The sequence below is a fragment of the Jaculus jaculus genome, chromosome 16 (genome assembly GCF_020740685.1).
Source record: "Jaculus jaculus isolate mJacJac1 chromosome 16, mJacJac1.mat.Y.cur, whole genome shotgun sequence".
In the NCBI taxonomy this organism is placed as follows: Eukaryota; Metazoa; Chordata; class Mammalia; order Rodentia; family Dipodidae; genus Jaculus; species Jaculus jaculus.
In genome coordinates, this window is record NC_059117.1 from 67,210,173 (window position 1) to 67,236,627 (window position 26,455).

The 26,455-nt window shown below is 49.0% G+C and overlaps 1 protein-coding gene across 3 annotated transcripts in view; it reads right to left on the reverse strand.

Annotated features, from left to right (window-relative positions):
• Positions 1–26,455, reverse strand: part of Ptprg (protein tyrosine phosphatase receptor type G) — an 873,855-nt gene that overhangs the window by 174,397 nt on the left and 673,003 nt on the right. For all 3 annotated transcript variants that reach the window (XM_004661265.2, XM_004661264.2, XM_045136198.1), the window contains exon 6: positions 7,181–7,247. In XM_004661265.2, the coding sequence (XP_004661322.1) occupies positions 7,181–7,247 (67 nt within the window). The remainder of the gene's footprint in view (positions 1–7,180; positions 7,248–26,455) is intronic.

Consider the following 26,455-nt stretch of genomic DNA (forward strand, 5'->3'; position numbering starts at 1 on the left):
ATGGTCTATGTGTGTGCACACTGTGACGTGTATGGTTTTGCTCTCACTGGTGGACCTTTCGGCTGTTGGGAACAAAGCTCCCAAGTTGTTTTTGTGACCATTTTTCTCAGCTATACACATAGGCGTGAGATTCCTGGTTCCGAGAGTGGGGCACGTGTGCAATGCCAGTTTAAAAAGTTATTTATTTGCATGTGTATGTGGGGGGGGGGGAATGCACCAGGGTCTTTTGCTACAAACGAATGCCAAATGCTATTTTTTTTTCCAATAGAGAGAGAGTGGGTGTGAAGGGCTTCCAGCTACTGTAAAGGAAGTCCAGATGCAGGCGCCACCTTGTGCATATGGCTTATGTGGCTCCTGGGGAATTGAACCTGGGTACTTAGGCTTCACAGGCAAGCACCTGAACGGCTGAGCCATCTCTGCAGCTCCCACATGCTGTTTTTGGTGTCTGGCTTCATGTGTATGGCTGAGGAACTGAACCCAGGCCCACAGGCTTTTGCAGGCAGGTGCCTTTCAATGGCTGAGCCCCAGCAATGCCTTTTCTGCCCAGCAGGGGCTGGTTTCTTTTTAACGGGTTCATCGTGCCCAGAGTTGTAAAGGCTACCTTATGAGATGCTTCAGAAGGGCTCAGAGGACCTCTGGCTGTGATTATGCCCCATGGTCCTTTTTGATGGTAGAAACATTGTTGATGCAGGTGGGGAATAAAAACAAGACCAGATGTGCAAGCACCTGTTCTTCCCACGATGTGGAAATGACTGGCCGGAGGCAGTTAACTCACACTCATCAAAGTACTTTCTTACTTCCTGGCTACCCCAGGACTTTGTCCACACAGCCCGTATACCAGCGTGAGTGAAAAAGACGGAGAAGTAGCCCACAGAAGTGCCCAAGAAGCATACTCGTCAGTTGGGGAAGCTATTCTGCAAACTAAGTCTTGATCTTGCCACAGACCTGATTTCCACTGACAAGAACAGCTTGCAAGAGCCTCATTTGGAGACATTGTTAGAAGAGGGCTCTCAGTGATAATTCGTTTGTCTTTGCACTGATAGCTTTTCTGGAAGAGCCAGGGAGAGAAAAAGGGAGGGAAGAAGGTTTGGAAGAGCACCCATCAAAAATGGTTTCAATGTGTCGGAGACCATTTCTAACCACCTCCCTATATTTCCACCAGCTTGCCCCTGAAAAATGAAGAGTGAAGAGACAGCTGGAAGAGGTTTAGGAAACCGAGACAAAGAGGAAGCTCAAGGGTTAAATAATCACTATGGGGGTGGGCTTTTTGAGATGACCTGTGAGAAGGAGTGGTCAGTGTTGAGGAATTTTTAAATTTTTTAAAAAATGTATTTGCAATGTGCGTATGGGTGTGCCAGGGCCTCCTGCCACTGCACATAAACACCAGACACATGCACCACTGTCTGCGTCTGGATTTATGTGGATACTGGGGAACCGAACCCAGGCCAGCAGGCTTTGCAAGCAAGCGCGTTTAACCACTGAGCCTTCTCTGAGCCCAGTGTCGGTGAATTTTGACAGCATGGACGGGACGCACACAGCAGGCTGCTGGCCAGCTGGAAGGGTCAGGAGAGGGAGGGCTGGGGAGGCCACACGGGCGTAAAGTGCTCACTTTGCCGTATGAGGGTGTGGTGGCATATGACTGTAAACCCAGCACTAGGGAGGCACAGACGGGCTCCCTGGGCATCGCTGGCCTGCCAGCCTAGCCTCGTTGGTGAGCTCCAGGCCACCGAGAGACCCTGACTCAGAAGAACGGTATTCCTGAGCTCGGCAAACTGGAGGCTGTCCTCCAGCCTCGGCACGCACGGGTCAGCGCTCACACATGCGTGTCCACCCGTGCAAACACGAATACGCATACCACAACATACTTCAAACTTCAAATAAGTAAGTAAACAGTTTTTTTTGAAAAGACTAGGTGTCACAAAAACTGTCTAAAAGCAATGAAACAATGTTTCAGGTCTGGCTGCTCACAGGTGGGCTCCTGGATACAAAAAGTTCGGGAAACAACTGACTTTCACAACGTCCACCACCATCTCTCCTTTCCACGGGATGCTGGCTGCAGGGTACAAACACTCATGCTGGAGGACCTTTTAATGTCTCTGACTAGTGACTGATGGACAGATACGGGACCAGAAGCAATGGTAAACCAGCCCACTCCTTGCTCTCGACTTTCTCGCTCACAAGTCTGTAAAACTCGACCTAAGAAAGGAACTCATAAGAAAGAGCACTTCGGCTGGGCAAATGGCTTAGCGGTTAAGGCATTTGCCTGCTAAGCCTAGGGACCCCAGTTCAATTCCCGAGGACCCACATAAGCGCCAGATGCTCAAGGGGGTTCATACACCTGGAGTTCCTTTGCAGCGGCTGGAGGCCCTGGAGCACCCATTTTCTCTATCTTCTCTCTCAAATAAATAAATGAAAATATTAAAAGAAAGAAAGGAAGGAAGGAAGGAAGGAAGGAAGGAAGGAAGGAAGGAAGGAAGGAAGGAGGAAAGGAAGGGCACTTCGGGTGGCCATGGAGAGTCTGGGGTTTGTCTCCATAGCACTGGAGATGCGACATGGACACCGTGGTGCTCAGAGCCTGCAAGGCGCCAGGCATGCCCCTCTCCTCAACACCCGCACAAGCCTGACCTCTGCTCGGCACTGACCCTGCTTTAGGGCTCAGTGGTCACCTTGTCTGAGTGCAAGTGGCTACTGGGCCCTCTTCGTGCCACTGGCTGCTTAACCACGCATCTCTCTCCGGAGTCGGCGGACGACCCGACGGCGGCTTCCAGGCCCCGCAGGCCCAGCTCCATGGCGTGCTCGCGGCAAGATGGATTAAACAGCACTTCTCCTGAGAGCCTCTGAGCGCTCCCGAGAGGAGCAGAATCAGGCGGACAGCCGCCGGGACTGGGCAGGAGGGGGCGGTGTCTTCGGAAGGGAGAGGCGGGTCAGCTTTGAGCAGGGCCTGGTGCTCTTTCCAGACACGCACAGCCGGGAGGAGGCTGCACTTCTTCTTCTTGGAGGTTGACCAGGAACTCACCATGGAGTCTCAGGGTGGCCTCGAACTCACGGCGATCCTCCTGCCTCTGCCTCCCTAGTGCTGGGATTAAAGGTGTGCGCCACCACGCCCAGCAGCCCTTTTTTCTTTGTGTTTGTGTTTGTGCGTGTGCGTGTGTGTGTGTGTGTGTGTGTGTGTGTGTGTGTGTGCGAGACAGAGAGAGAGAGAGAGAGAGAGAGAGAGAGAATTGGTGCTCCAAGGCCTCCAGCCACTGCAATCAAACTCCAAATGCGTGCAACACCTTGTGCATGTGTGTGACCTTACACACGTGTGTGGCCTTGCATGTTCACGTCACTTTGTGTGTCTGGCTTATGTGGGATCTGCAGAGTCAAACACGGGTCCTTAGACTACGCAGGCAAGTGCTTTAACCACTAAGCCATCTCCCCAGCCCTGCTCTGGGGATCTAGAAGGCCTGCCTAGGACTTTTCTCAGAGCTGCTGGCCACTACGAGCTTCCCTATTTCATCTCAGGGGTTTCAGACCTGCCTTAGGGGCCAAACATTCTCCCTCCTCCTAATTCCATTCTCGTTCTTCCCAGGCCACTCCTCCTTGCTAGAAAGTTCTCTTCCACTTAAAACCCCTTCTTGGCATCCCATTCACAGGGGACCTGAATGACTAACTGCTGATATAATGGGCTGCTGGCACCTCAGCTGAAGAAATATATAAGATTTTTTTCTATTAACAATGACAAAACAAATTGAAGAAGAAATAAACATTTCAAGATATATGCCCCACTGCTGAAGAAATAAGCACTCCTAAACTGTTTCAGAAATCAATGGTGAGAGGCTGGAGAAATGGCTTAGCAGTTCAGGTGCTTGGTTGCAAAGGCTAGGGACCCAGGTTTGGTTCCCTGGCACCCGCGTGAACCAGATGCACAAGGTGGTGCACATGTCTGGAGTTCATTTACAGTGGTTAGAGGCCTTGGCACGGACATTCTCTCTTCCTAGCTACCTCTTTCTCTCTCTCAAATAAATTAATTAATTAATTAAAATCTCTGGTGAGTCTACATTATGTCTATCATCATTTCCAAGCCAGGAAGCCTGAAGTGGACAATTATTTATATTCCTTCAAATTAACACCACATGAATCCCTCACAGGACTTTTCATTGAAAACATGTCCAGCTCTAACAACAGCTCTTTTCAACAGGCTGACATGTCCAGTCCCTTGTGGGAAAATGGCATACTCGAACTCCTTTCCTTTCTCGAAGTGAAACCCAAGTGGTCTTTGCTCCACTGCCTTTTATTTCATATCGAGGAATTTTCACTTCTGCGTGAGCTTTTCCTTTGCCCAGCCACTTGACTGACATGTCTTGAGCGCTTACGACTGGCCAGATGCACCGTGCAGACATGGGTCCCACCCTTTGCGTGTAGCTGGGGAGGTAATTCATGAGCACATATAAAGGTGTTCCAGATAGTTCTCAGTGCGCTGAAGAAAAACAAGAAACCTAGACAATGGGACAGACATAGATGGGAGTGGGCAGAGAAGAGGGATTTGGCAGGGTGAGTAAAAGCTTTCTTTCAGTGCGTGCAGTGTGTGTGCATGCTTGCATGCACATTGTTATGTGTGGGGCACATGTGCCAGGGTACATGGGCATGTGTGTGTACGTGTGTGAGGGCGTCAGAGGTAGCTGTAGGGTTTCTTCCTTAATTATTCTCTATTTGCTGAGGCAGGGTTCCTCACTGAACCCCAAGCCAACCAGCTTGCCCCCGAGGAGGTGCCTTTGAGCTCTTGGGCTGCAGGGAGGAGTGGGCTGCCCGGCCTTTCTGTGGGTTCCGGGCCTTCAACATGCGTGCAGCAAAAGCTGTAGCGCCTAGCCGTCACCCCAGCTCTGAGAAACAACTGTGAGGAGGCAGAATCTGAACTGTGATCTGTAGGCAAGAAAGGGAGGCTCCCTGGGAACATAGGCGCAAGGGGCGATGCGTGCTGACAGAGGAAACGGCAGAAGCTACGAGGAAACCAGGGGGCCGGCACCCCCCTGTCCTGAGAGCTGGCCCTGCGCTCCTTCCCCAGGGCCCAGTGCTGAGGCTGCCTGGGGGCAGGCAACTGATTCTTTGCCGAGGAACTAAGTGAGGTTCCTTTCCAGGTAATGAATTATGGAGGTTTGCATGTAAATATCCCCATTGAGTCAAGTGGTTTTTACAATTATTTATTTATTTATTTGTTTGTTTGTTTATTGAGAGTGACAGACAGAGAGAGAAAGAGGCAGAGAGAGAGAGAAAGAGAGAATGGGTGCACCAGGGCTTCCAGCAATTGCAAACGAACTCCAGAGGCATGCGCCCCCTTGTGCATCTGGCTAGCATGGGTCCTGGGGAAATCGAGCCTCAAACCGGCGTCCTTAGGCTTCATAGGCAAGCAATTAACCGCTAAGCCATCTCTCCAGCCAGAGTCAAGTATTTTTTTAATTAATTACTTAGTTTGTACTCAAAGAAAGGGAGACAGGGGAGAGAGAGCGAGATGGATAATGCCAGGGACTCCAGCCACCGCAAACAAGCTCCAGATACATATGCCACTTTGTGCACCCGGTTTTATGTGGGTGCTGGGGAACTGAACCCTAGTGGTCGGTAGGCTTTGCAGGCCAGCGCCTTAACCACTGAGCCACCTCTCCGTCCTGCCTGAAGTATTTCTGATTAAGATTAAGCTTCCTCCGAGTCTCCATGGAAGTGTGTCACTGGGGTGGATCTTGAGAGCAGCCCTAAGAGGCGTGTTCACAGGCAGCTCACACTGGCTGGTGCAGGTGGTCCTCCTCTGCTAAGGGGGTGTGAAGGCAGCCAGTGTCCTCCCCCATGATGCAGCTCCCCCTGGAACCTGTAAGCCTGAAGTGAACCCTGATAAGCTGCTTCTGGATGGGTGTGTCTCAGCAAGGAGATGGCAACTGCAACCCTTGTTTGCATATCGCCTATGACTGCCCCTTAGAGGTTAGAGGACAGGGTGGCAACCCCGTCCCAGGCATCTCTCCAGCCCTCCTGAGTCGGGCAAAGGACTCGCTCTTGTAACATCTGCCCATCTCTCTAAACCCACGTGCTGAAACACGAACCCCATGGCCTCTGATGGGGTCTCTGGGAGACAATTAGGTCATGAGAGCAGAGTCCTCAGAGAAGAGAAGTGTGCCCGCCTTGAAAAGCAAGCTTGGGGAGAAGCAACTAGAAGCTTCCTACGGAGAAAAGCTCTGGGAGTTTTCAGTCACTCGACTTTCAGTCGTCTGATTCTTGTTACCTGCTGTATGACTTAACACTTGTGGGACCAGAATAATTAATCCTCAAGCCCGCCCAATCAAACCCTGATAACCAGTTTAGTTTCCGCTGGAAGAGGTGTTAGTTAAGCTCTACGGAGTTGGTTCCGGTCTACAGAAAATCCTCTCAAAAGGTGTGAAGACGTTTTATCACAGCTGGGGAATGAAGGGAGATTTATTATGGTTACTGATGCTGTTTTTGCCCATGTCTATGGAATTCTAATTAGATTAGTAAAACTTTGCAAGTCATTACATCAGACCCAGACTCAATGCCTCTCTGAGACAAGGGTACTTTGGAAATGAGTGGATCCTGATGTCACAGGTAATGATGCATTGCTGATAATAAAGTCGCAGGGAAATTCCTCCAATAAAAACCAGTTGGAAAAGACAGAACCCATTTATCTTACTTTCTCTCCCAGTTTTATGCCTGAGGATACAACGTCTGCTGCAGACTACATGAACCCAGCGTTTCCCATCCTAACAGCTGCGTGGTGCAGGGGCCGGGCTGCCAAGTTTAATGGCTTATTCTGGCTACTTACGTTTTTTTTTTAACCCTTAAATCTTAGAGGCAAATCAAAGATATTTATAAGTGCAAGACAGCTGAAAGAGGAATATTTTATTTTGGAGAGAGACAAGACAAATGGCAGGTTCAATTCATGAGAATAGTATATCTTAGGACATTTTGATTTATAACATACGCATTCAAAGGAGTTCCTGAAGAGAAACAAATAGCTTCCTGTTAAACCCAGACCCATTTGCAGGTAATAAATGGGAGCGCGCTTTACCCATCAAATAACGGCTCTAATGCCCTTCAACATCGGTGGGTAAGGGATGGTGTCACTCTCTGTCCCGATTCCTTTAGGTGGATATCTGAGCCCTTCACTTCTGAGCAAGGGAAGTCCATGTAGCTTACTTACCGTGATGTACGACGCCCTTCAGCCCATGGATAATAGGATCCAATGCAGAATTGTCCCTTGGACTGACCTACGTGTAAAGGAAACATGATTGGTTAGATCTATGCCAGCATCAGACACAACAGTCTCCATTTAATCTTCTAAAAGGAAGGGGGGAACAGATATTATCTACCACGGTGCTCACCAAATGCCAGAGATTTATGGCATAATAAAATCAAGTGAGGAAGTCTAAATCAAAAGAAAGAAACTTCTCAGAATGCCTTACAGCAGGAGAGAAATACCACCATGCTAGCAGAAATCTTACCATGCGGTTGCCTGGCTTCCCTGCTGCTTTGTTTTCTTAAAAGTAGGTTCTGGGGACTGGAGAGATGGCTTAGTCGTTAAGGCATTTGCCTGCAAAGCCAAAGGACCTTGGTTCGATTCCCCAGAACCCATGTAAGCCAGATGCACAAGCTGGCGCATGCATCTGGAGTTGTTTGCACTGGCTGGAGGCCCTGGTGTGCCCATTCTCTCTCTTTCTCTCTTTCTCCATCTTTCTCTTTTACAAATAAATAAGTAAAAAAATTAAAATGTTTAAAAATATATATTTTTAAAAAGTAGGTCCTGATCAGCTCAGAAGTCATTGAAAGTCAACAGAGAGCAATCCATCATTGACTGGGTATTTCAACACCTTCTGGTAACTGTTTTTCTTTTCTTCTTAAAAACTGTTCCCTGCCAGTCTTTTCTCACCAAAGACCCCTGTGAAAGATTGCACATTCTATAAGCACCTTCTTCTTCTTTTATTTTATCTTATTTTATTTTATTTATTTTTTTTTTTTTGAGATAGAGTTTCACTCTAGCCTAGGCTGACCTGGAATTCACTATGTAGTCTCAGGGTGGCCTCAAACTCACAGGGATCCTCCCACCTCTGCCTCCTGAGTGCTGGGATTAAAGGCGTGCGCCACCACGCCCGGCTTATGTGGGAATTTATTTATAAGACCTCCTTGAAGCAAAACAGCAGGGGAGAGCAGCTGGAGGAGACAGTGCCACTACCTGCATTTTCCTTCTGGAGTTTTGAATGTCCCCAAACCAAGCCACTTTGGCCTTCACCCCACTCAAACCCTCTTTCACTTTCAGATTCAACTTAGCAGGCACCCTCATTATCACCAGAAGATGAAAACTTCACTAGTGTGTGTGTGTGTGTGTGTGTGTGTGTGTGTGTATTTAAGCAAGCCCAACAGACTGGCCTTTTTTATGCTTGAGAGTGAGAGAGGGGGAGGAGAGAACGGGCATGCCAGGGCCTCCAGCCACTGCAGTCGAACTCCAGACGCGTGCGCCCCCTTGTGCACATGGTCAGCCTTGCATGTTTGCATGTGTACATGACTGTGCACCTGGGTTACGTGGGTCCTGGATAGTCGAACATGGGTCCTTGGGCACCACAGGCAAGCACCTTAACCTCTAAGCCATCTCTCCAGTCCCCAGCGTGTTTTAATTGTAGGTACTTTCTTTTTGATAGAAGTGTTTACAAATGAAGCAATTCATGGAGTTTGCTTCAAAGTCATGGAAGGGTGGGAAGCAAGACGGGGGGTGGGGGACGAGTGAGGTGCAGATACAAGGCTGACCTTGAATCAAATATTTATGACCTTGGGTGGTGGATGTCCGGCGGGTCTATATGTTCTCTCTGCTTTGGTGTATGTTCTCCCCCCCATTTACAAAATCCATTATCTATGGTCAGCAGAGTTTCTGCCTTTTTTTCTCCCTTCAGGGATACTATCTCCTATTAACCCACTTCCAACATAATGAAGTTGAGTTATTGATGAACCTTTCCTTGTGCGTAAGACCCAACCTGCCGTTGCTGGGGAAGCTGAAGGTGCCCGGTGCCACCCCCAGGCTGGACACGGCTCACTCCTTCCTGCCCGACACTCCCTGCTGGGCTGCCCCTCCTGGTTCACCGTCTCTGAAAACAGTGGCGCCGCACGCTTTCGTCCCCTCTTAGGCTTCAGCACCCCCTAGGGGAGGGCAGCGGCTGTCAGGTGGTGGCAACTCTGTTTTCCCAAAGGGACCACGCTCCAAGGTGTTTTTGGCTGTCACAATTATAGTAGGTTCAGGGTGAAGGGATGAGGCAGAGCTGTGCCATTCCGGGAGACAAGAGGACTACTGTTAACCCCTTACAATGCTTGCAGCAGCATGGCCTGAGAGGTCCATGGTACCGAGGGCAAGGCTGGGCCAGCCCTGTTAGACGCTCCCTGAGAACAGCCATCACATCTCCCTGTCTGGAGCCCTGACCTATGTCTGCACTCGGAACACAGGCACCATTCTGCACCGTTAAGTTTATAGACGAATAAAGTGATGTGGAACTTGGTACTACATTGCAAACACTAAATATATGAGAGAAAGAAAAGCAAAACAAAACACCAGTGGATAGGCACCCAGTGTATCAGACTTTAACTAATAAATGGGGTCACATTCCAAAAGCCCAGAGAAAGGTCCCATGTCAAATGAAATTGCAGATTAATAAGATACTATGGAATTGACAAGGGTCACCCAAAGCCCACATGTCAAAGCTTTGTTGCCAGGGTGATGATGAAGGAGACTCAGGAGAAAGGCAGCTTCTTTCAGGCAGTTTTAGTTAGGGGCAGGATCCCAAAGAGAGAAACAGAAGACGCCATCCCACCTTGGGAGGAATGGGCCTCGCTGACCCAGGGTCATGCAGAATGGCTGCGGCGCCTAATGTTGCCGCCACAGTCTCGCACACTACCTAGGTGGGCTGGCCTTTGGGGTCTGCCCCTTGACTCTGCAAATCAATCAGGTGTTCCCTTACATACAAGAGAGAATCCATTTTATTATTTATTTGAGAGAGAGAGAGAATAAATGGCACACCAGGGCCTCTAGCCACTGCAAACAAACTCCAGCTGCATGTACCACTTTGTGCAGCTGGCTTATGTGGGCACTGTGGAGTTGGACCTGGGTCCTTCGGCTTTGCAGGCCAGTGCCTGAACTGCTAAGCCGTCTCTCCTACCCAGTCTCTCCTACTCTTCAGCCATTATCACTTCCTCACTCTCTCCCGTGAGGAGGCCCACGGTGGATGCTGGGCCTTCCACACGAGTGCATGTTTCTTCTAACCCTCTCCACACAAGCTCCAAGGTCTACTGTTTTCCACACGTCGTGTGACTCTACTCCAGCCTTTCCTTAGATTCCCAACTTTCCTTAAATGAACCCCATGATTCCACAATTTATGCTTTCTCTCTAAATAAACTCAGTAATTCATAACTTCTTCTTGAGTCCATTTTTGCCAAGCATTTGTTGAAAAATAGGACACGGACCCAAATTTGGGGTTCATAAGTTTGGAAGATCCCTCCTGAACCCCAAAATCCTGTATCAATAGTGCTGAGCTGGGGGTGCCTGTGGAGCCTTCAGGAGTTAGAGCCCATTTGGGAGGCTCATCAGTCATTGGGGATGTGTCCTGGAGGGTGAGTGTGGGACCCTCTTGCCCTTCCTCTCTCTTTTCCCTGAGCGTTGAAGTTGGTGTTCCCAAACCCCTCCCAGTATGACGGGCCAGTTTGTTTCAGATCCAAAAGAACAGGTCAACTAATCATGAATTGGAACCTAACAAACTGTGAGGCAAAAAACAAACAAACAAACAAACAAACAAACCATTTTGTAAGTTGTCTCAGGCACTTTGTGACGGCGATAGTAAGTGAACACAGGTGTTGTCTCCGATTCTGAGAGGAAATGTTAGTGGCAGCTTATCTGTCACCCTAACATCTGCGTAAGACAGCAAAGTGGTCATAAATTCCTCCCGCCCTTGCCACATGCCCCTTTGCAACTTGATTTTGTCATTTCTCTAGCAAGAGTGTTGTGTGCCAGGCGTTCCCGCGGTGGTTCAATGAAGTGCTTGCCAAGCAAGCACAAGGGGTCGTATTCCATCACCAGGATCCGTGTAGATGCCAGGCAATGACAGCTCAGGAGGTAGAGACAGGTGGCACCCCGGGGGCAAGCTGGCTGGCTAGTCAAGATGACCTACGGCCAGAGGGAGGCAGAGATGGGAGAATTTCCTAGAAGCTTGCCAAGGGAGCGGTGCAAACAGAGGGAAAGCCTGCTTCAAGATAAGATGGAAGGAGAGATCCAACCACACTCATACCACAGAGTGCACACGCCCATACACAATTATTTATTTTTATTAACAAATATGGGGACTACAGTTGGTCATAAAGGCTTCTGGAGGAGATGTTATACCAAACCTAATCAACTAGTGTGTTCCTCTAAAACTGTTATCCCTAGCTGGGCGTGGTGGTGCATGCCTTTAATCCCAGCACTCAGGAGGCAGAGGTAGGAGGAGTACCATGAGTTCAAGGCCACTCTGAGACTACATAGTGAATTCCAGGTCAGCCTGGGCCAGAGTGAGACCCTTCCTCGAAAAACAAACAAACAAAAAACTGTTATCCCTCTTGTATTTTTGGCAAAAATTCCAGATACATTAGTTTCCCCATATCCATGGTTTCACCATCTACAGGTTCATCCATGGTCAACTGCAGTCTGAGAACATTCATTAGAAAATCCCCGAAAGAAAATAATTTATAAATTCTCAACTGTGCGCTATGTTGGGTAGGGTGATGAAATCTTATGCGAACTGGAATGTCAATCATCCTCTTGCCTGCTGTATCCACGTGGTATAGGCTACCCCCCCATTAGTATTTAGCTCCCATTTTAGTTATCAGATCAACTGTACCAGTTTTGCACTGTTTAAACCCTTATTTAACTTGCTAATAAGTGCAATATAAGAATGATAACAGGGCTGGAGAAATGGCTTAGTAGGCGTTTACCTGCTAAGCCTAAGGACCAAGGTTCGATTCACCAGGACCCACATATGCCAGATGCACAAGGTGGCACGTGTGTCTGGAGTTCATTTGCAGCTGCTGGAGGCCCTGGCGCACCCATTCTTTCTCTCTCTCTGCCTCTTTCCCCCCTCTCAAATAAATAAAAATTACATTAAATTTAAAAAAATAGAATGCTAACAGCCAGGCATGGTGACACGTTCTTGTAATCCCAGCACTTGGTAGGCAAAGGTAGGTGGATCACTGTGAGTCTGAGGCCAGCCTGCAACCTCTGAGTGAGTTCCAGGTCTGCCTGGACTAGACTGAGACCCTACCTTGACAAAACAAAACAAACAAACAAAAAGAATGCTAACAATTTTATTAAAGTATATTGTTATAATTATTCTACTTTATTATTGTTGTTAATTTCTTTCTTTTTAAGAAAATTATCTTATTTTTGAGAGAGAAAGAGGCAGAGAGAGAGAATGGGCGCACCAGGGCCTTTGAGCCACTGTGAACAAACGCCAGACGTGTGCGCCCCCTTGTGCTCGTGTATGACATTACATGCTTGCGTCCCTGCATCTGACTGCATGCAATCTGGAGATTTTAACATGCCTTCTTAGGCTTTGCAGGCAAGTGCCTTCACCACTAAGCCATCTCTCCAGCCCTCTCTCTTTCTGAGACAGGTCTCCAGTCTGGGCTCAAACTCACTATGTGGCTGAGAATGTCCTTGAACTTCTCAGCCTCTTTCTTTCATCTACCTGCGGCTTTCAAGCATGCCGCATTCCTCAGCCCCACACTGTTCACTTCTTACTGGGTTTGCCGGTTAATCCACCAGTTAAGCTTTACTGTGGCAATGTCTACGCAGTGAGAAACATCACATAGGATCGGGTGTCATCTGTGTGTTTAGGCAGGTGCTGGGGGCCTTGGAGTGCATCCCTGACAGACACCAGTGATTGCTAAACTCTGGTGATCCATCCAGGAGGAGCGGGAACATTTAATAATCGAAGGGAGGCAAAAATACACTTAGTGTCTTCTGATGGTGTGAAGGCTCAAAGGAAGCATCACTCAGTGATGACAGACAAGAGGAAAATAACCAGGCAGACTAATCCAAGTTCAATTTCTATTCACTTGTGATTATAGCATCTCTGGCTTTAACACTCTGTCCTGGCCTCTACTGAGCTCAATGACTTCCCCCCAGGTTCTAAACGACTTGACAAAGAAAGTCTCTGCACAGTCTGTTCAGCTGCTGGTAAACAGGACTGGGTTGAGGGGCGGTGAGGAGAAGGGAAAAGAGAAATGGAAAGGAAGTGGTGCTTGCTGGCTGGTCAAAGAAGCTATTTCCGAGTTCATATCGCACTCTGCGTCTGGGTTCCGGAACACAGGGCGGGGAATCCAAGCAGCGTGCTATCAAGTGGACTTGTTCCCGAGAGGCGCAGCCCGCGCCGAAACAATCCCCTCTGCTCGCTGCTTCCGTCGGTTTGCCACTTAAACAAAACCGTGGCTCTAAGTTAAGCCATCTGGGAAGCTTTCAGTATGGCTACAGTAAAGAAGAGCGTTTTTAACCACGCGTGTCTCCATTCTGCTTTCTGTCCAAGGCAGAAGCAGCCTTACAGCTTCAGTCTTCTCGTCTGTCCGACGGGGACAGAGTCTCACGATGTCCTGTGAGCACTCAGCGCCGGGGCAGAGCCTCTGGCGCAGTACAAATGTGAGGTGAGGTCCATCCAGGACTGGACCACCTCCCGTCACCCTAGCCAGGTGTGTCTAGCCCGTGACTCGTGGGTCACATGGGGTCCCAGGAAAGCTCTGAATATGGCCCAACACATATGTAGATGTCAAGGGCATGGGGCAACGGCGAAAGGTTAGAATCCCCCGTTAGTAAACCCTCACATCTCAATGAACACCCCACGATGGTGCTTCTACCCCCAACTTCTCCACGTGCTCGGTGCCCAACAGCAACTCCTCTTTCAGCTTGGATTTCAAAAGATCCAAATTTATGTTTTACTCGACATCCACTCAATTTTGTCCGGTGCTGCTCCTTTGAAAGCCGCGCGAGGAGCCTGCCTGGCTCTTAACACTTGCCTCCTCCTACTTTAAGATCAAAGGAGCTACGCAGGAAGACTTGAGAATGCAGCAATCGCACAGATGAGCTTAAAGCGGGCAGGGAGAAACACTCCCCTGGCTGCACAGCTCTCCTTGCAAAACGTAGCTCCCGGCACTTCTCTGTGAGAGTGCCTTTTGTGCTATTAGTCACCTTCAAAAGGATGGCTCATGAACACACCTGAGGGGCTCACGGTTGACACCCTCCAGTCGCGTTCAGGTACATCCCCAACGCATGGCAACGTTGGCCAAGGCAGGAAATGGGCACCATAGAGAGCGGCTTTGAAGCCCGCTTCTCGCGCGAGCCGATGAAATCTACCCCTGACAGCAGGAGCTTCGCACGCAGACTCGCGTCGTGACGCAGTGGCTAACCTCGCGCTCCGTCATCTCGAGGGCCACGCTGACCACGCGGGTCCTCCCAAGCATGTGTCTCTGCTTGAAGCAAAATGAATTTGAGGAAGGGTGGCCCTGACAGACTGTGGGTAGATGGCTATTCCGTGACCTGTGGCAGCGGGGAGAGCATCAAACCACAGATGAGAGACTTTGCACAGCCCTTCCTGAACCGTAGCCACGACGACCCGTCCGCCCCAAGGCTGGCGGGGTTTCCGAAGACCTCCTGTGCTCCCATGGCTTACCTGAAGAGCCAGCGTCACTCTGACTGCGGTGGCTTCCTTACTACCCACCACGCTGGTTCTACAAGCTGTCAAGAACTTCTTGGCATAAATCATTTTCACCATGCCCCAGGTCGCGTTACTGATCTCAGGGAGCCCTTGCCCGGAGGCAGAGCAGTGGCCAGCTTCCCTCAGTAGTGTTAAACTCTTGCCAATAATTTAGGACAGTATCTGTGGTGGCGTACAAAGCCACTAACCTCCGAGCTATATTCCAAACTCCTTTCCTTTCCCGATTCTTAGGACTCAAAAATACCTCTTTTCTTGTTGATAACCAACATTGTTGGTTAGGGATGCCAAAACTTCTTTCTTCCCCTTTGACATCCAACACTATTTCCCATCTTCTGCCAACGGTCACTGTTGCAACAGGGTTACAGAATGTGCAAGCTGAGGGCTGGACACATTCAGCATCTCATACTGGGTGGAGGGAAGTCAGTGGGGGCAGCAGGGACAAGGCTCAGAAGGGGAGAAAACTTCAGGGAAGGGAGTTTTGTGAAATGAGGATTTGAGTCACCTTAGTGGAAGGCAAGTAACTAACAAGAAATCCCAGGTCACAAGGTGATGCTAAATAGGCTGACAAAAAGTCCAGGATAAGGGGCTGAAGAGATGGCTTAGCAAAATAAGGCATTTGCCTGCAAAGCCAAAGGACCTCGGTTCGATTCCCTTAAGCCAGATGTACAAGATAACACACACGTCTGAAGGCCCTGGTGCGCCCATTCTATCCCTTTCTCTCTCTCTCTCTCTCTCTAAATATAAATGAATAAAATGGAAAAAACAATTCCAGGATGAGGCTATGGAGACTGCTCAGCAGTTAAAGGTGTGCTTGCAAAGGGTTTGATCCATCAGTACCTACATAAAACCATTTGCACAAAGTGGCGCATGCCTCTGGAGTTGGTTTTGAGGTGAGCTGCAGGAGACCCTGGTGTGCCCACGCCCACTCTCTCTTGTGAATAAAAACATTTTTAAAAACTCAGGGCTGGAGAGATGGCTTAGCGGTTAAGCGCTTGCCTGTGAAGCCTAAGGACCCCGGTTCGAGGCTCAGTTCCCCAGGTCCCACGTTAGCCAGATGCACAAGGGGGCGCACGCGTCTGGAGTTCGTTTGCAGAGGCTGGAAGCCCTGGCGCGCCCATTCTCTCTCTCCCTCTATCTGTCTTTCTCTCTGTGTCTGTCGCTCTCAAATAAATATATAAATAAAATTAATAAAAAAAAAAACTCTAAGCTCAGCCTAACCTACTAGATATGCAAAGGTTCACTACGGCTTCTCTGCAGAGTCTTCCCTCACCTGCTTTCCCGTGCTTGTCCGAGACAGGCTCCTGGGACTGGCAGATGCAAAGCTGCTAACGCGGAGCCACAGGAAGGATTAATGCGAAAAGGAAACACAATTACAATTACAGGCTCCGCTCTCCCCCCCACTCTGAACTGAGCTTGAGCTCTGACACCGCTTACTGACTGTTAATTCACACTCTTAGTAGAAATTAGTCAAATCACAAGTTACTCATCTCCAGAGGCAGGAAGCCAGGGAGGAAGATGCATTCTGGGGTTTCCAAGCTCTGTCGCACAGGCCCCGCGCTCCAGCTCCTTATTTGCCACGCCAATTGTCGGTTCTGACTTGGGGGAGCTCATTGCTGGAAGCCCAGCCCTGTGCAAGGCTGGGCATGAACCGAAGGCCTTGCTTACTGCCCACACTGGCAATAACCCATGATTTTGGGCTGTTACACTGGCTGGTGCTCGACGGAGACTCCATTTTCCCTGGCTTTGGATTCAGTCAACACTCTTTAAAGCCATGGGAGAAGAGAGACATAGAGAGACAGTGAGGGAAGAGACAGGAAGGGAAAAGAGAGGGGAAAGAGAGGGAGAGAGGGAGGGAGGAGAAAGAGAGGCAGGGAAGAGGCAAGGAACATCTGACGAATGACACTTTCATAGAGTCACTTGGTAATTTCTGTCGCTTGTCTTTACTGCTCTTTGTCTGTAGATGGCACAGCCATCTACACACCCCTCCCCCCCGCACCTAGAAAGTGATGGGGTAACCGTGGGGGGGTGTTGATAGCAGTGTGGTCTGAGAAGCACCCATCCCGTCTTGCCAGTATGAAAGGATATTACCAGAACTGGACAGTAAGGATGAAATTCTAACCCCAGAAAGTTCAGCCTAGAGTGTTAGGCTACAATAACAACCGTCTCCGTCACGACCTCTGATTTTGAAAAAGAAAGAAAGAAGGAAAAAGAAGAAAGAAACACATGAGACCTCGGGGAGCCCGGGGCAACAGCAGCTAATTCAGGTTCAGTGAGAGACCGCAGCGAGTTTCTGTGGATTCTGCGGCGCAGGGCCGGGCGACTGCAGCGCTGCCTCCTTAGTAATCCGGCCGTGCGCTGAGAAAAGGCTTAGGGAGAAAACAGAGCCCCGCCGCTTGCTTCCCTGCGACTTCCACCGAAACACATTAGATGTGAACTCTCCCCTTTACTTTTTCATTCCCTCCAAGCAAAAAGCTGCTCAGAGGGCCCTGTGTTTACTAAAGATCCACAAAGGGCTGTGCGTGGACTGTTTGAAACCCCCACCGTGTAGGCAAGAAAAAATACAAGAAACAAGCCAGGCTGGATCAAAGGGTTGCTGGATGGAGCCTCCTATCTGTTTAGTCTTCCCTTGCATCAGAGAGGAGGGAAGAGTAAATAAATAGTGTGTGGAGGTGGCATACGTGAAATATTAAAACCGCCAAGACAAGTGGCCCAATGCCTTTGGCCCCAGCACTTGGGAGGCTGAGGTAGGAGGGTTGCTGTGAGTTCGAGGCCAGCCTGGGGCCGTAGTGCGTGTTCCAGGTCTGCCTGGGCTAAAGTGAGGGAAATAAATAAAATATTAAAATGACCTGACTCCTATAGCCGTAAGAAGAGATGACAGGGGAAGAGAGTGTAAGGCTCTTAGCCCCAATGCTGTGCACCCAACTCTTAAATTCAAGCCATTCACCCAGCAACATGTTCTGAATGACTGCCATGGGCTAGGGTGGGCTGACTCTGGGAAGGCACGTTCTTATTCTCTGTGGGGGTGGGCTGGACTAAGTGGCCATGGGATGTCACGTCTGTGGTTAGGTGACAGAAGATTCTAACCCTACTGTGCTGGCGGTCATCAGGACAATTGGAGAAGGCCATGTCACAAGGAAATACAGACAGCTTTTGGCTATCAGCGAAGGGAGACCTGAGCTCCCTATGAAGCAATGATGATATGAACTTGCTGAGCAAGCTTGGCAGTAGGTCGTTTCCATGATGAAGTTCTAGATTGAGCTCCCAGCCCCAGGGGATACACTGACTGGACCCTTGTGGGACATCTTAACCCAGTGGACCCAGATCCTCTGAGAAAACTGTGGGCTGAGTTAAGCTGCTAAGCTTGTAATGTGTTACAGGTAACATGTTACCGGTAATGTGTTATACATGGGCATGGTTTGGATGTGAACTGTAAAATGTCCCCCATAGGCTCATGAGTTTGAACATTTGTCCCCATCTGTTTGGAGAGTCTGTGGAACTTTATGTAAAAAAAAAATCATTTATTTGTGTGTGTGTGTGTGTGTGTGTGTGTGTGTGTGTGAGAGAGAGAGAGAGAGAGAGAGAGAGAGAGAGAGAGAGAGAGAAAGGGAGGGAGGGAGGCAGATAGCGAGAAAGAACGAATAGGCGTGCCAGGGCCTCTAGCCACTGCAAACTCCACATGCATGTACCACTTGTGCAGCTGGCTTTATGTGGGTACTGGGGAACAGAACCTGGGTCCCTAGGCTTCACAGGCAAATGTTTAACCACTGAGCCATCTCTCCTGCCCAGTTGTGGAACCTTTGAGAGGTGGAGCCTTGCTGGAGGAAGAGCCTCACTGGGGGGTGGGCCTTAAGGTTTTTGTTAGGTTGGCCCCACTTCCTGTTCCTCGCTTTCCTTCCTGACTGTGGATACAATGGGACAAGTTGGCCTGTAAGCTGAAACAACCCCTTTCCTTCCTTAAGGTGCTGCTAGCAAAGTCTTTGGTCACAGCAAAAAGAAAAGCAAGAGATAACTACATGTCAAGACCTGGACAGTGGGACAGGATATGCCACTAAAGAAACCATGGCACAGCCCCTCACAGCGTTGACAAGTCCCCATCCGTCTCCCAGAGGAGAAGAGCGCCCAGGGTTCCGTGAAGATCCACGCAGCGCCTGCTGTGACCCCAGCCAGCCAGGGGCAGTTCGTCCCACCCTCCTGAGTTAGCTCTTGCCCCTCACGGAGCCCAGCTTCTGGAGCTGGTGTGGAGCGAGGCTTTTAGAAGCCAGGTGGTCCCAACCCACATGACCTGGCAGAAATCACGACGAAGAAGAAGAAAAAAAAAAAAAAAAACCCAGGTGGCGCAATGACACATCAATAATCAATTGTGAGACAAAGAGTTTTTGGTAGGTTTTATGTTTAAGCACATGCAGCAGAGCAATAAATTGCAGCAAGGGTCTGGGGCCATCATTACGGAAGGTGTCCCTGGGCAAAGTGAGGGGCAGAGCACAGCCACGCCAGCAGCTGCCAACAGCAGTCAGCGCCGCAGAGCTCATTCATTCCACACAACAGCACTCCTTCACAGTGGGGATTTCGAGGCTGCCTTTCTTTCAAGACTGAACGATTGCTCCATTAATGCAGTCTCTAAAGACTGATGAGCTATCACTCCACTCTTCCAAGCAATGCCTCATAGGCTACCCTCCTATTCCAAATCACACTCCCACGTAAAGGGTTTGTGCCTGACACCATACATAAGGGACAGGGGCTTCCGCCGCAGCCCTCTGAAATGCACCTGCTCACTCAGCGAGACGCAACGCTTCATCCACACACGCTGGCAACCGCAGCAGGGCTGCATCAAAGCTGCCTGGTGCCTGGGTTAAGAGCCCCGGGAAAGCAGCACTTGCGAGGTCACCAATAGATTGTTTAAGTGGACAAACATCTTTACATCCTCCAATTAGAGGAATTCCCGTCCACTAAGTGGTCGTCTAAACAAAGTCCAGCCCCCGTGTCAGCGAGGGCTGAGGTGCACGCAAACTGAACACGTGGGCTTTGTAGTTAAAAGGCACCTGAGTTCAGCAGAAGATAAAATTAAATTACAACAAGAAAAGACAAAAGTCCTTCCCAGCAGGTCTGATTGATAGACCATGCCATTGGAAGCAGAGCAAAATGAAAACCAGAAAGTTTGCTCCCAGTCATCATGGCCTTGCTGGGCCAACTTTCTCACCTTTGAGGAAACACTAAGACATTTATGGAGAATGGAGCCTACTTGCTCAGGTACCAGGGCTCCAGGACTTGACATCTTCCAGCAGATTATTCAGGGGAAAGAAAACGTGGTGGGCAGAGGGACAGGAGGAATCTTGGTAACGTTCAACTAGGAAGAGATTTCGTTTATAAAACTGCCACTTAAATTTTTGTGGCAGAGAGGGCAGGAAGGTTGTAAGAAGCAAAGGTTGGGACGTCATACCCAGAGGCATTGCCTCCCCAACAATAGCTGACTGCTGCTCTCACAAGCATAACTCACAACTTGCTGGAGAATACCAGCATCCCCACTGAGGCAGACCCTCTGCAGAATGGGTGGGGGCAGGGAGGAGGGAAAAGATACAATACATGATGTGCGCATGCAAAGTAGGCTCTTACAAAAAAACAAACTGTCACTTCACAGGAGTGTGAGAGTCAGTAACTCCTTAGGAAAAAACCCAGATGGGTCTCCTGCAGTCAAAAGCCATTAGACTAGTGAAACAGCTAGTTAAATTCAAAGAGCCAGCTGTTAGACTAGGTAAGCCAGTGCAGGTGTTGCAACCCAGCTTCCCTCTTCTGACTCCAGCCTGGATCATCGTGACCATCACAGTGAAACTTACCTAGACTGAGAAATGCCTAAACGACTAGAGACGGCGTGAGGTGTGTCTGAGAGCATCTCCAGAGGCCTTCAGATCACTGGATCTAGGAGACAGCTTAATCCAGCGATGGGTTTAGGCCTGAAGAGGCTTGGGAGGTGGTGGATCTGGGCAAGGTGGGGTTTGGTTGGAGGAAGTGGGTCAGGGAGGGAAGGTCCTAGGGAGCACTCATGCCTTGGACCCTCGCTGAATTCTGATTTCTGGCTTCTGGGGGGTAAAACTACACCCTCTTCCAATGCTCCTTTCTCGCGTCCACACGGGCCTAGAACCAAGGGAAACGAGGACTGAGGTCTCCCTGACAGCAAGCCCGAGTCAAACTTTCCTTCCCAAACTGCTTACATTCGATGGTTTGTGGCAGTGATGAGAAAACGAATAAAGCCCACACGATTTCAAACCTTCACCCGCACGCAACACTCGCCCAGCTGACCTCCGCGTGCTCAGCAGAACCCTCAGCACCTCCTTCCCAGTGGGAACACACGAATGGTTTTCACTCCGTAGAAAATATGAGTTATTTGCATAAGTGTGTATGTATGTGCAAATCAGTGTACTGGGGCCTCTTGTCCCTGCAAATGACCAAACGCCAGACACTGGGGACACTTTCTGCCTATGAGTTTACACGGAACCTGGGAGATCAAACCCAGGGCCAGTGGGCTTTGCAAACAAAGGCTTTTAACCACTGAGCAATCTCCCCAAGACAGTGGTTCTCATTCTTGGTACCTACTGGAAAATCTTTTTTAAAATGATTTTTATTTATTTATTTGAGAGAGGGGGAGGGAGAGAGGGAAAACGAGAGAGAATGAGCACACCAGGGTCTCCAGCCACCGCAAACGAACTCCCGACGCATGTGCCCCCATGTGCATCTGGCTAACAGAGGTACTGAGGAATCGAACCTGGATCCTTAGGCATAGTAGGCAAGCATCTTAACTGCTAAACCATCTATCTATCCCAGGGGGAAAAAAATTTAAGTACTTTTAAGTATATGTTTATATTTACATATTTGTAAGCAGAGACTAAAAAAAGAGGGAGAGAGACTGGGTGGCATGCCAGAGCGTCCTGCAACTGTAAACAAACTTCACACATAGGCATCTGGCTTTACATGGGTACTGAGGAATCAAACCTGAGTTTGGGCTTTACAAATATTTTTATTTATTTGTTTGAGAGATAGATGGGGAGAGAGAGAGAGAGAGACTGGTTGTACTAGGACCTCTTTCCACTGCAGAACTTCAAAAGCATGAGCCACTTTGTGCATCTGGGCTTATGTGGCTATTGGAGAATCTAACCCAGACCAGCATGCTTTGCAAGCAGGCCCCCTTAAGCACTGAGCCATCTCCGCAGTCCACTGGAATCATCTTTAATAAGCTTAAGAAAGCAACAACAACAAACAATAATGACAAGGCACAGGACTGGTGTAACCCAGGTATGTGGCATTTAAAAGCTCCCAAGGCCATTCCACGGTAGGGATAGCCATGAGAACTACTGAGCTAGAATGATCTTCTAACAGTAATTCTGATCCTAACAGCTGTCCAAATCTGAGCCAGCTCACATCCAGACCCTCCTGCCGCGATTCCCGAAGGCCCCACCAGGCCAGCCTCTCTGCTCCGCAGTGTCCCCAAGCACTTCAGCGCCTCCAGGCCTGTGCTCCGCCGTCCCCTACGCTGGATCTGAGCTCGCCAGGGCCACTTCTCAGACTTCCAGTGGCCGCTCCACATGCCTCCCTTGTCCATGCCCACAACGTGCTGCCTCCACACCTCCCCCTTCAGTCCCTTCACGGACCAACCTCGGCCTGCACATGCCTGAAGCACAGCTTGGACGTGGCTGGTGCCCTGAGGAAATCCAGGCTGGGGAGGAACAGAGCCCTGAGCAGATCAGAGGCCAGCCAGATGCCCCAGGGAGCCACTGTCAGCGTTCTCTATCTCTTGCCATAATCACAGGTTTAAATATCTGCTTCCCTCCCCGAGGGCAGGGCTCACACTTTGAACACCCCCAGCTCCATGTTCTTACCAGTCCTAATGATGCTTGCGTCCTGAAAAGAGTAACAGATAACCATTAAAGAGACCAAGAATGGGAAAGGTGGGGTGCTTCAAGAAAACGTTAGCCAAGGTATATTTAGCGAATTGGGAAAAGTCTGGATTTATACCAAAGAATTCTATTCTAGTCCTGGCAGGGTGTTAAGCTGTTTGACCTGAAGAAAGCGACTTAACTTCTTGGGGTGAGTAGATATATATCTGGACGGGGGGTGTCCTACAAGGAAAAGATCTATGTAAAATAGGTGATACTTCTCAGTGTGCAAACAAGAGGATCTTACACTGGGAAGGGTATTACTTTCTTTCAACCTGTGTTGTATGTTATACTGAAAGTCACGTGGACATTCAGGTGAAAGACAAAAGCAGTGAGATAGATAGACAGATAAAAAGATGACAGATTGGGCTGGAGAGATGGCATAGCGGTTAAGCGCTTGCCTGTGAAGCCTAAGGACCCCGGTTCGAGGCTCGGTTCCCCAGGTCCCACGTTAGCCAGATGCACAAGGGGGCACACGCGTCTGGAGTTCGTTTGCAGAGGCTGGAAGCCCTGGCGCGCCCATTCTCTCTCTCTCCCTCTATCTGTCTTTCTCCCTGTGTCTGTCGCTCTCAAATAAATAAAAATTTAAAAAAAAAAAAGATGACAGATGTCAGCTAGATAAAACGACACTATAGCTCATGGGAACTGGGTCAGATTCAGAAAAGGGGAGGAGTAATTATTAATGAACATGAACACTACTAATGTGAAATTCCAGTACTTTTTCCCTTTTTCCTGTCAGACTTTGCACCTCTTTGATGAAATCTGTGGTTTTCCAATCACACTGCTCTGACTCAAGCCACAGCTAAGTCACAGATAAGGTGTGACAGAAGTCAGCAAGCCGAGGCCCCTGGGGTAAGCCCGCCCCCGGCCACTTCTGTACGTTGAGATGAGCATTGCTAGAACAAGGCTTGTCTGCTCGTTTGCTTACTGTTTGGAGCTGCTTTCATCCCCTGCAAAGTGCAAGCCTGACATAAACCCTTTCTTCCCATAAGCTGCTTCTGGTCAGCAGAAAGGTCACTGTTACACTGTCCCATGGTGGGAGTCATCAGAGCTCACAGGGACTGCTAGCTAGACCCGGAGGCTTGAATTTCCCGCCCTCACTAGTTGTCTAACGGCACAAATCCCTTAACCTCCTATAGACTCAATTCCCCGAACTGGTAAATATAGTCAAAAATAAACTGTTTTTAAAAATTATTTATTTGAGAAAGAAAGACAGGGAGGAAGAGAGAACAGGTGTACCAGAGCCTCTAGCCGCAGCAGACAAACTTCAGATGCGTACGCCCCCTGGTGCATCTGGCCTACGTGGGTACTAAGGGATCGAACCTGGGTGCTTAGGCATCACAGGCAAGTGCCTTAACCACTAAGCCATTTCTCCAGCCCAACAATAAACACTTAACAGCTGTCATGAGAAGTGATACAATAATCCACTGACAGAATGGGCTCCTCAAGATATTAGCTGTTACTGTAATTGGGGAAAAAAAAAATCACTTTCAAAATACAGAAAGCTTGACTGGCTAAGTAAGATCAAAGTAAGACTGGGGGTGGTGGGTGGTAGGGACTGAGTTCAGGGCCTAAGCTTGAGCTATACCACTGAGCTTGTGCCTCTGCTTAGAAACTTATTTTTCTGAAGCACCGCACTTACATTTTCTCCCACCGTGGGAAGACGCCTTACACCCATCAATGCGGTTCCTGGTACCATTCACTCTATAATCCAAATAGAAACGCTTATATAATAAAGAGAACTTAACAACGCTGACTTCGAGCAGATATGGAAGTGGAACATTAACCACTTTTACTTCAGCTGTCGGGTGAGCGTAAACATGAACCTCGTGGTCTTTCTCTGCTCATCTGTTCAGAAACAACTCACTTCTCAAAGTTTCCAACCTCTGGAAAAATTGTCCACATATATAAAACCGGGACACAATTGACTTTGGTCTGCAGCAAAGATGGACACATATTCTTTCATATCTGAAGAGAGGGGAAATTTTCACACCTGACTTTCAGTCATCTGCATGAGGAAGAAGGTTTTCAGTCATCTGCAAGAGGAAGAAGGTTTTCTCTGAATTTCAGGGACTCTGCACCAGTGTCTCTTGGGACACCCGAGGAGATTGAACTCCTGTCAGTGAGACGACGTGGGTGCAGAATCCTCAGGAGGAGGGACAATATGAGAACAGGTGACTAACTGAAGGCCTGGAAATCTGTAGTTCTCAGAGTCCGTGGAAATCTATAAGCTTTGACTATGCCTCCGAAGGATTCAATTTCATCCATTCCAGCAATAGTGTGATCCCTAGACCAGGCCGAGAGGGTGGGGGTTCACATCAGATGTCCCCCATCAACTCATGTGCTGTGGATGTTTGCTCTGCTGGCGGATGGCCACATGGGCGGGGAAGCCTTGCTGGGGGAGATGCACTGTTGAAGGTGGGCTTGGAGGAGTTATACACAGCTCCCCCTTTCCAGAAGGTGGCTCACTCTCCTGCTGCTGTTGTCCACCTGCGGTGGCAGAGGTGACGTCCAGCCTCTGCTCCACCATCCTTTTCCCGGCCATCATGGAGCTTGCCCTCACGACTAAGCCACGATAGAAACTCTCCTCCCAACAGCTGCTTTTTTGGGGGTGGGGAGTGGAGGAGTGCATTGTCCCAGCAACGAGAAGGCAATGAACAGCATGAATTACTCTGGGTTCAATAAGACTAAAAATTATAGTGGATTCCAAAAGTCATTTTGAAGAAAGACTTTTTATGTGTATAGGTCAACATCCCTTATTCTGTTTTTTTTTTCTTAACTTATTTTGTAACTTAAATGAAAGATATTGGCTATTACAACCAGAGATAAAGAACAGGAGACTTGAGAATTTCACAAGGACCTTGTGAATTACAACAATGATGCCCTCTGGAATTTAAAATCCGTCTCAGGGCTGCAGAGATGGCTTAGCGGTTAAGTGCTTGCCTATGAAGCCTAAGGACTCTGGTTCGAGGCTTGATTCTCCAGGTCCCACGTTAGCCAGATGCACAAGGGGGAGCACGTGTCTGGAGTTCGTTTGCAGTGGCTGGAGGCCCTGACGCGCCCATTCTCTCTCTCTGCCTCTTTCACTCTTCGCTCTCAAATAAATAAATAAATAAAAATAAAAAATTTAAAACACTGCCTCGTATGAATGGGCACGGGAGTGACGGGGCACTGGGTCAGGTGAGTGTGGTATGTGGCGGCCTTTTCCACATGTCGCTGTGGGTACTGCACAGGCACACACGTGTGGAGGGAAGAGAGTGGAACCCCTTGCTGTGTGGGTTCTCTCTTCCCACCTCTTCTGAAACAAGGTCTCGTGTCTTGGCACTGGGAATGCCAGACCAGCTGACACAAACTCTGCGATCCTCCCAGCTCCGCCTCCCGCTGTGGCAGTTGCTCTGTGACTAGAGACCCGTTGCCCACGCCGTGCCAGGCTTCAGGAAGCTGCACAAGTGCACTGAGGTCGGCAGGCTCGCAGACATAGTGTTTTTAACCACTGAGCCACCTCCCTGGCCCCCGCTGCAAAAACTTTTTTTAAAGATCGCAACTGGACATACTGATTAAAAATCCAGTAATGATTAATAAAAAGAAAACAGTACTTGGAAAGTAGACAAGCGCACAGGCATGAATGCAACACTTCTTCCTTGGTGTTGCTCATTAGATGGAAGAAAATTGAAATGATTTTTAAAAATTCAGTCATTGCTAATTAGTTACACAAATGATAGTAACACCATCTGGGGCAACACTATGAAGAGGTTACAAGGGATAAAGAAGAAACCACAT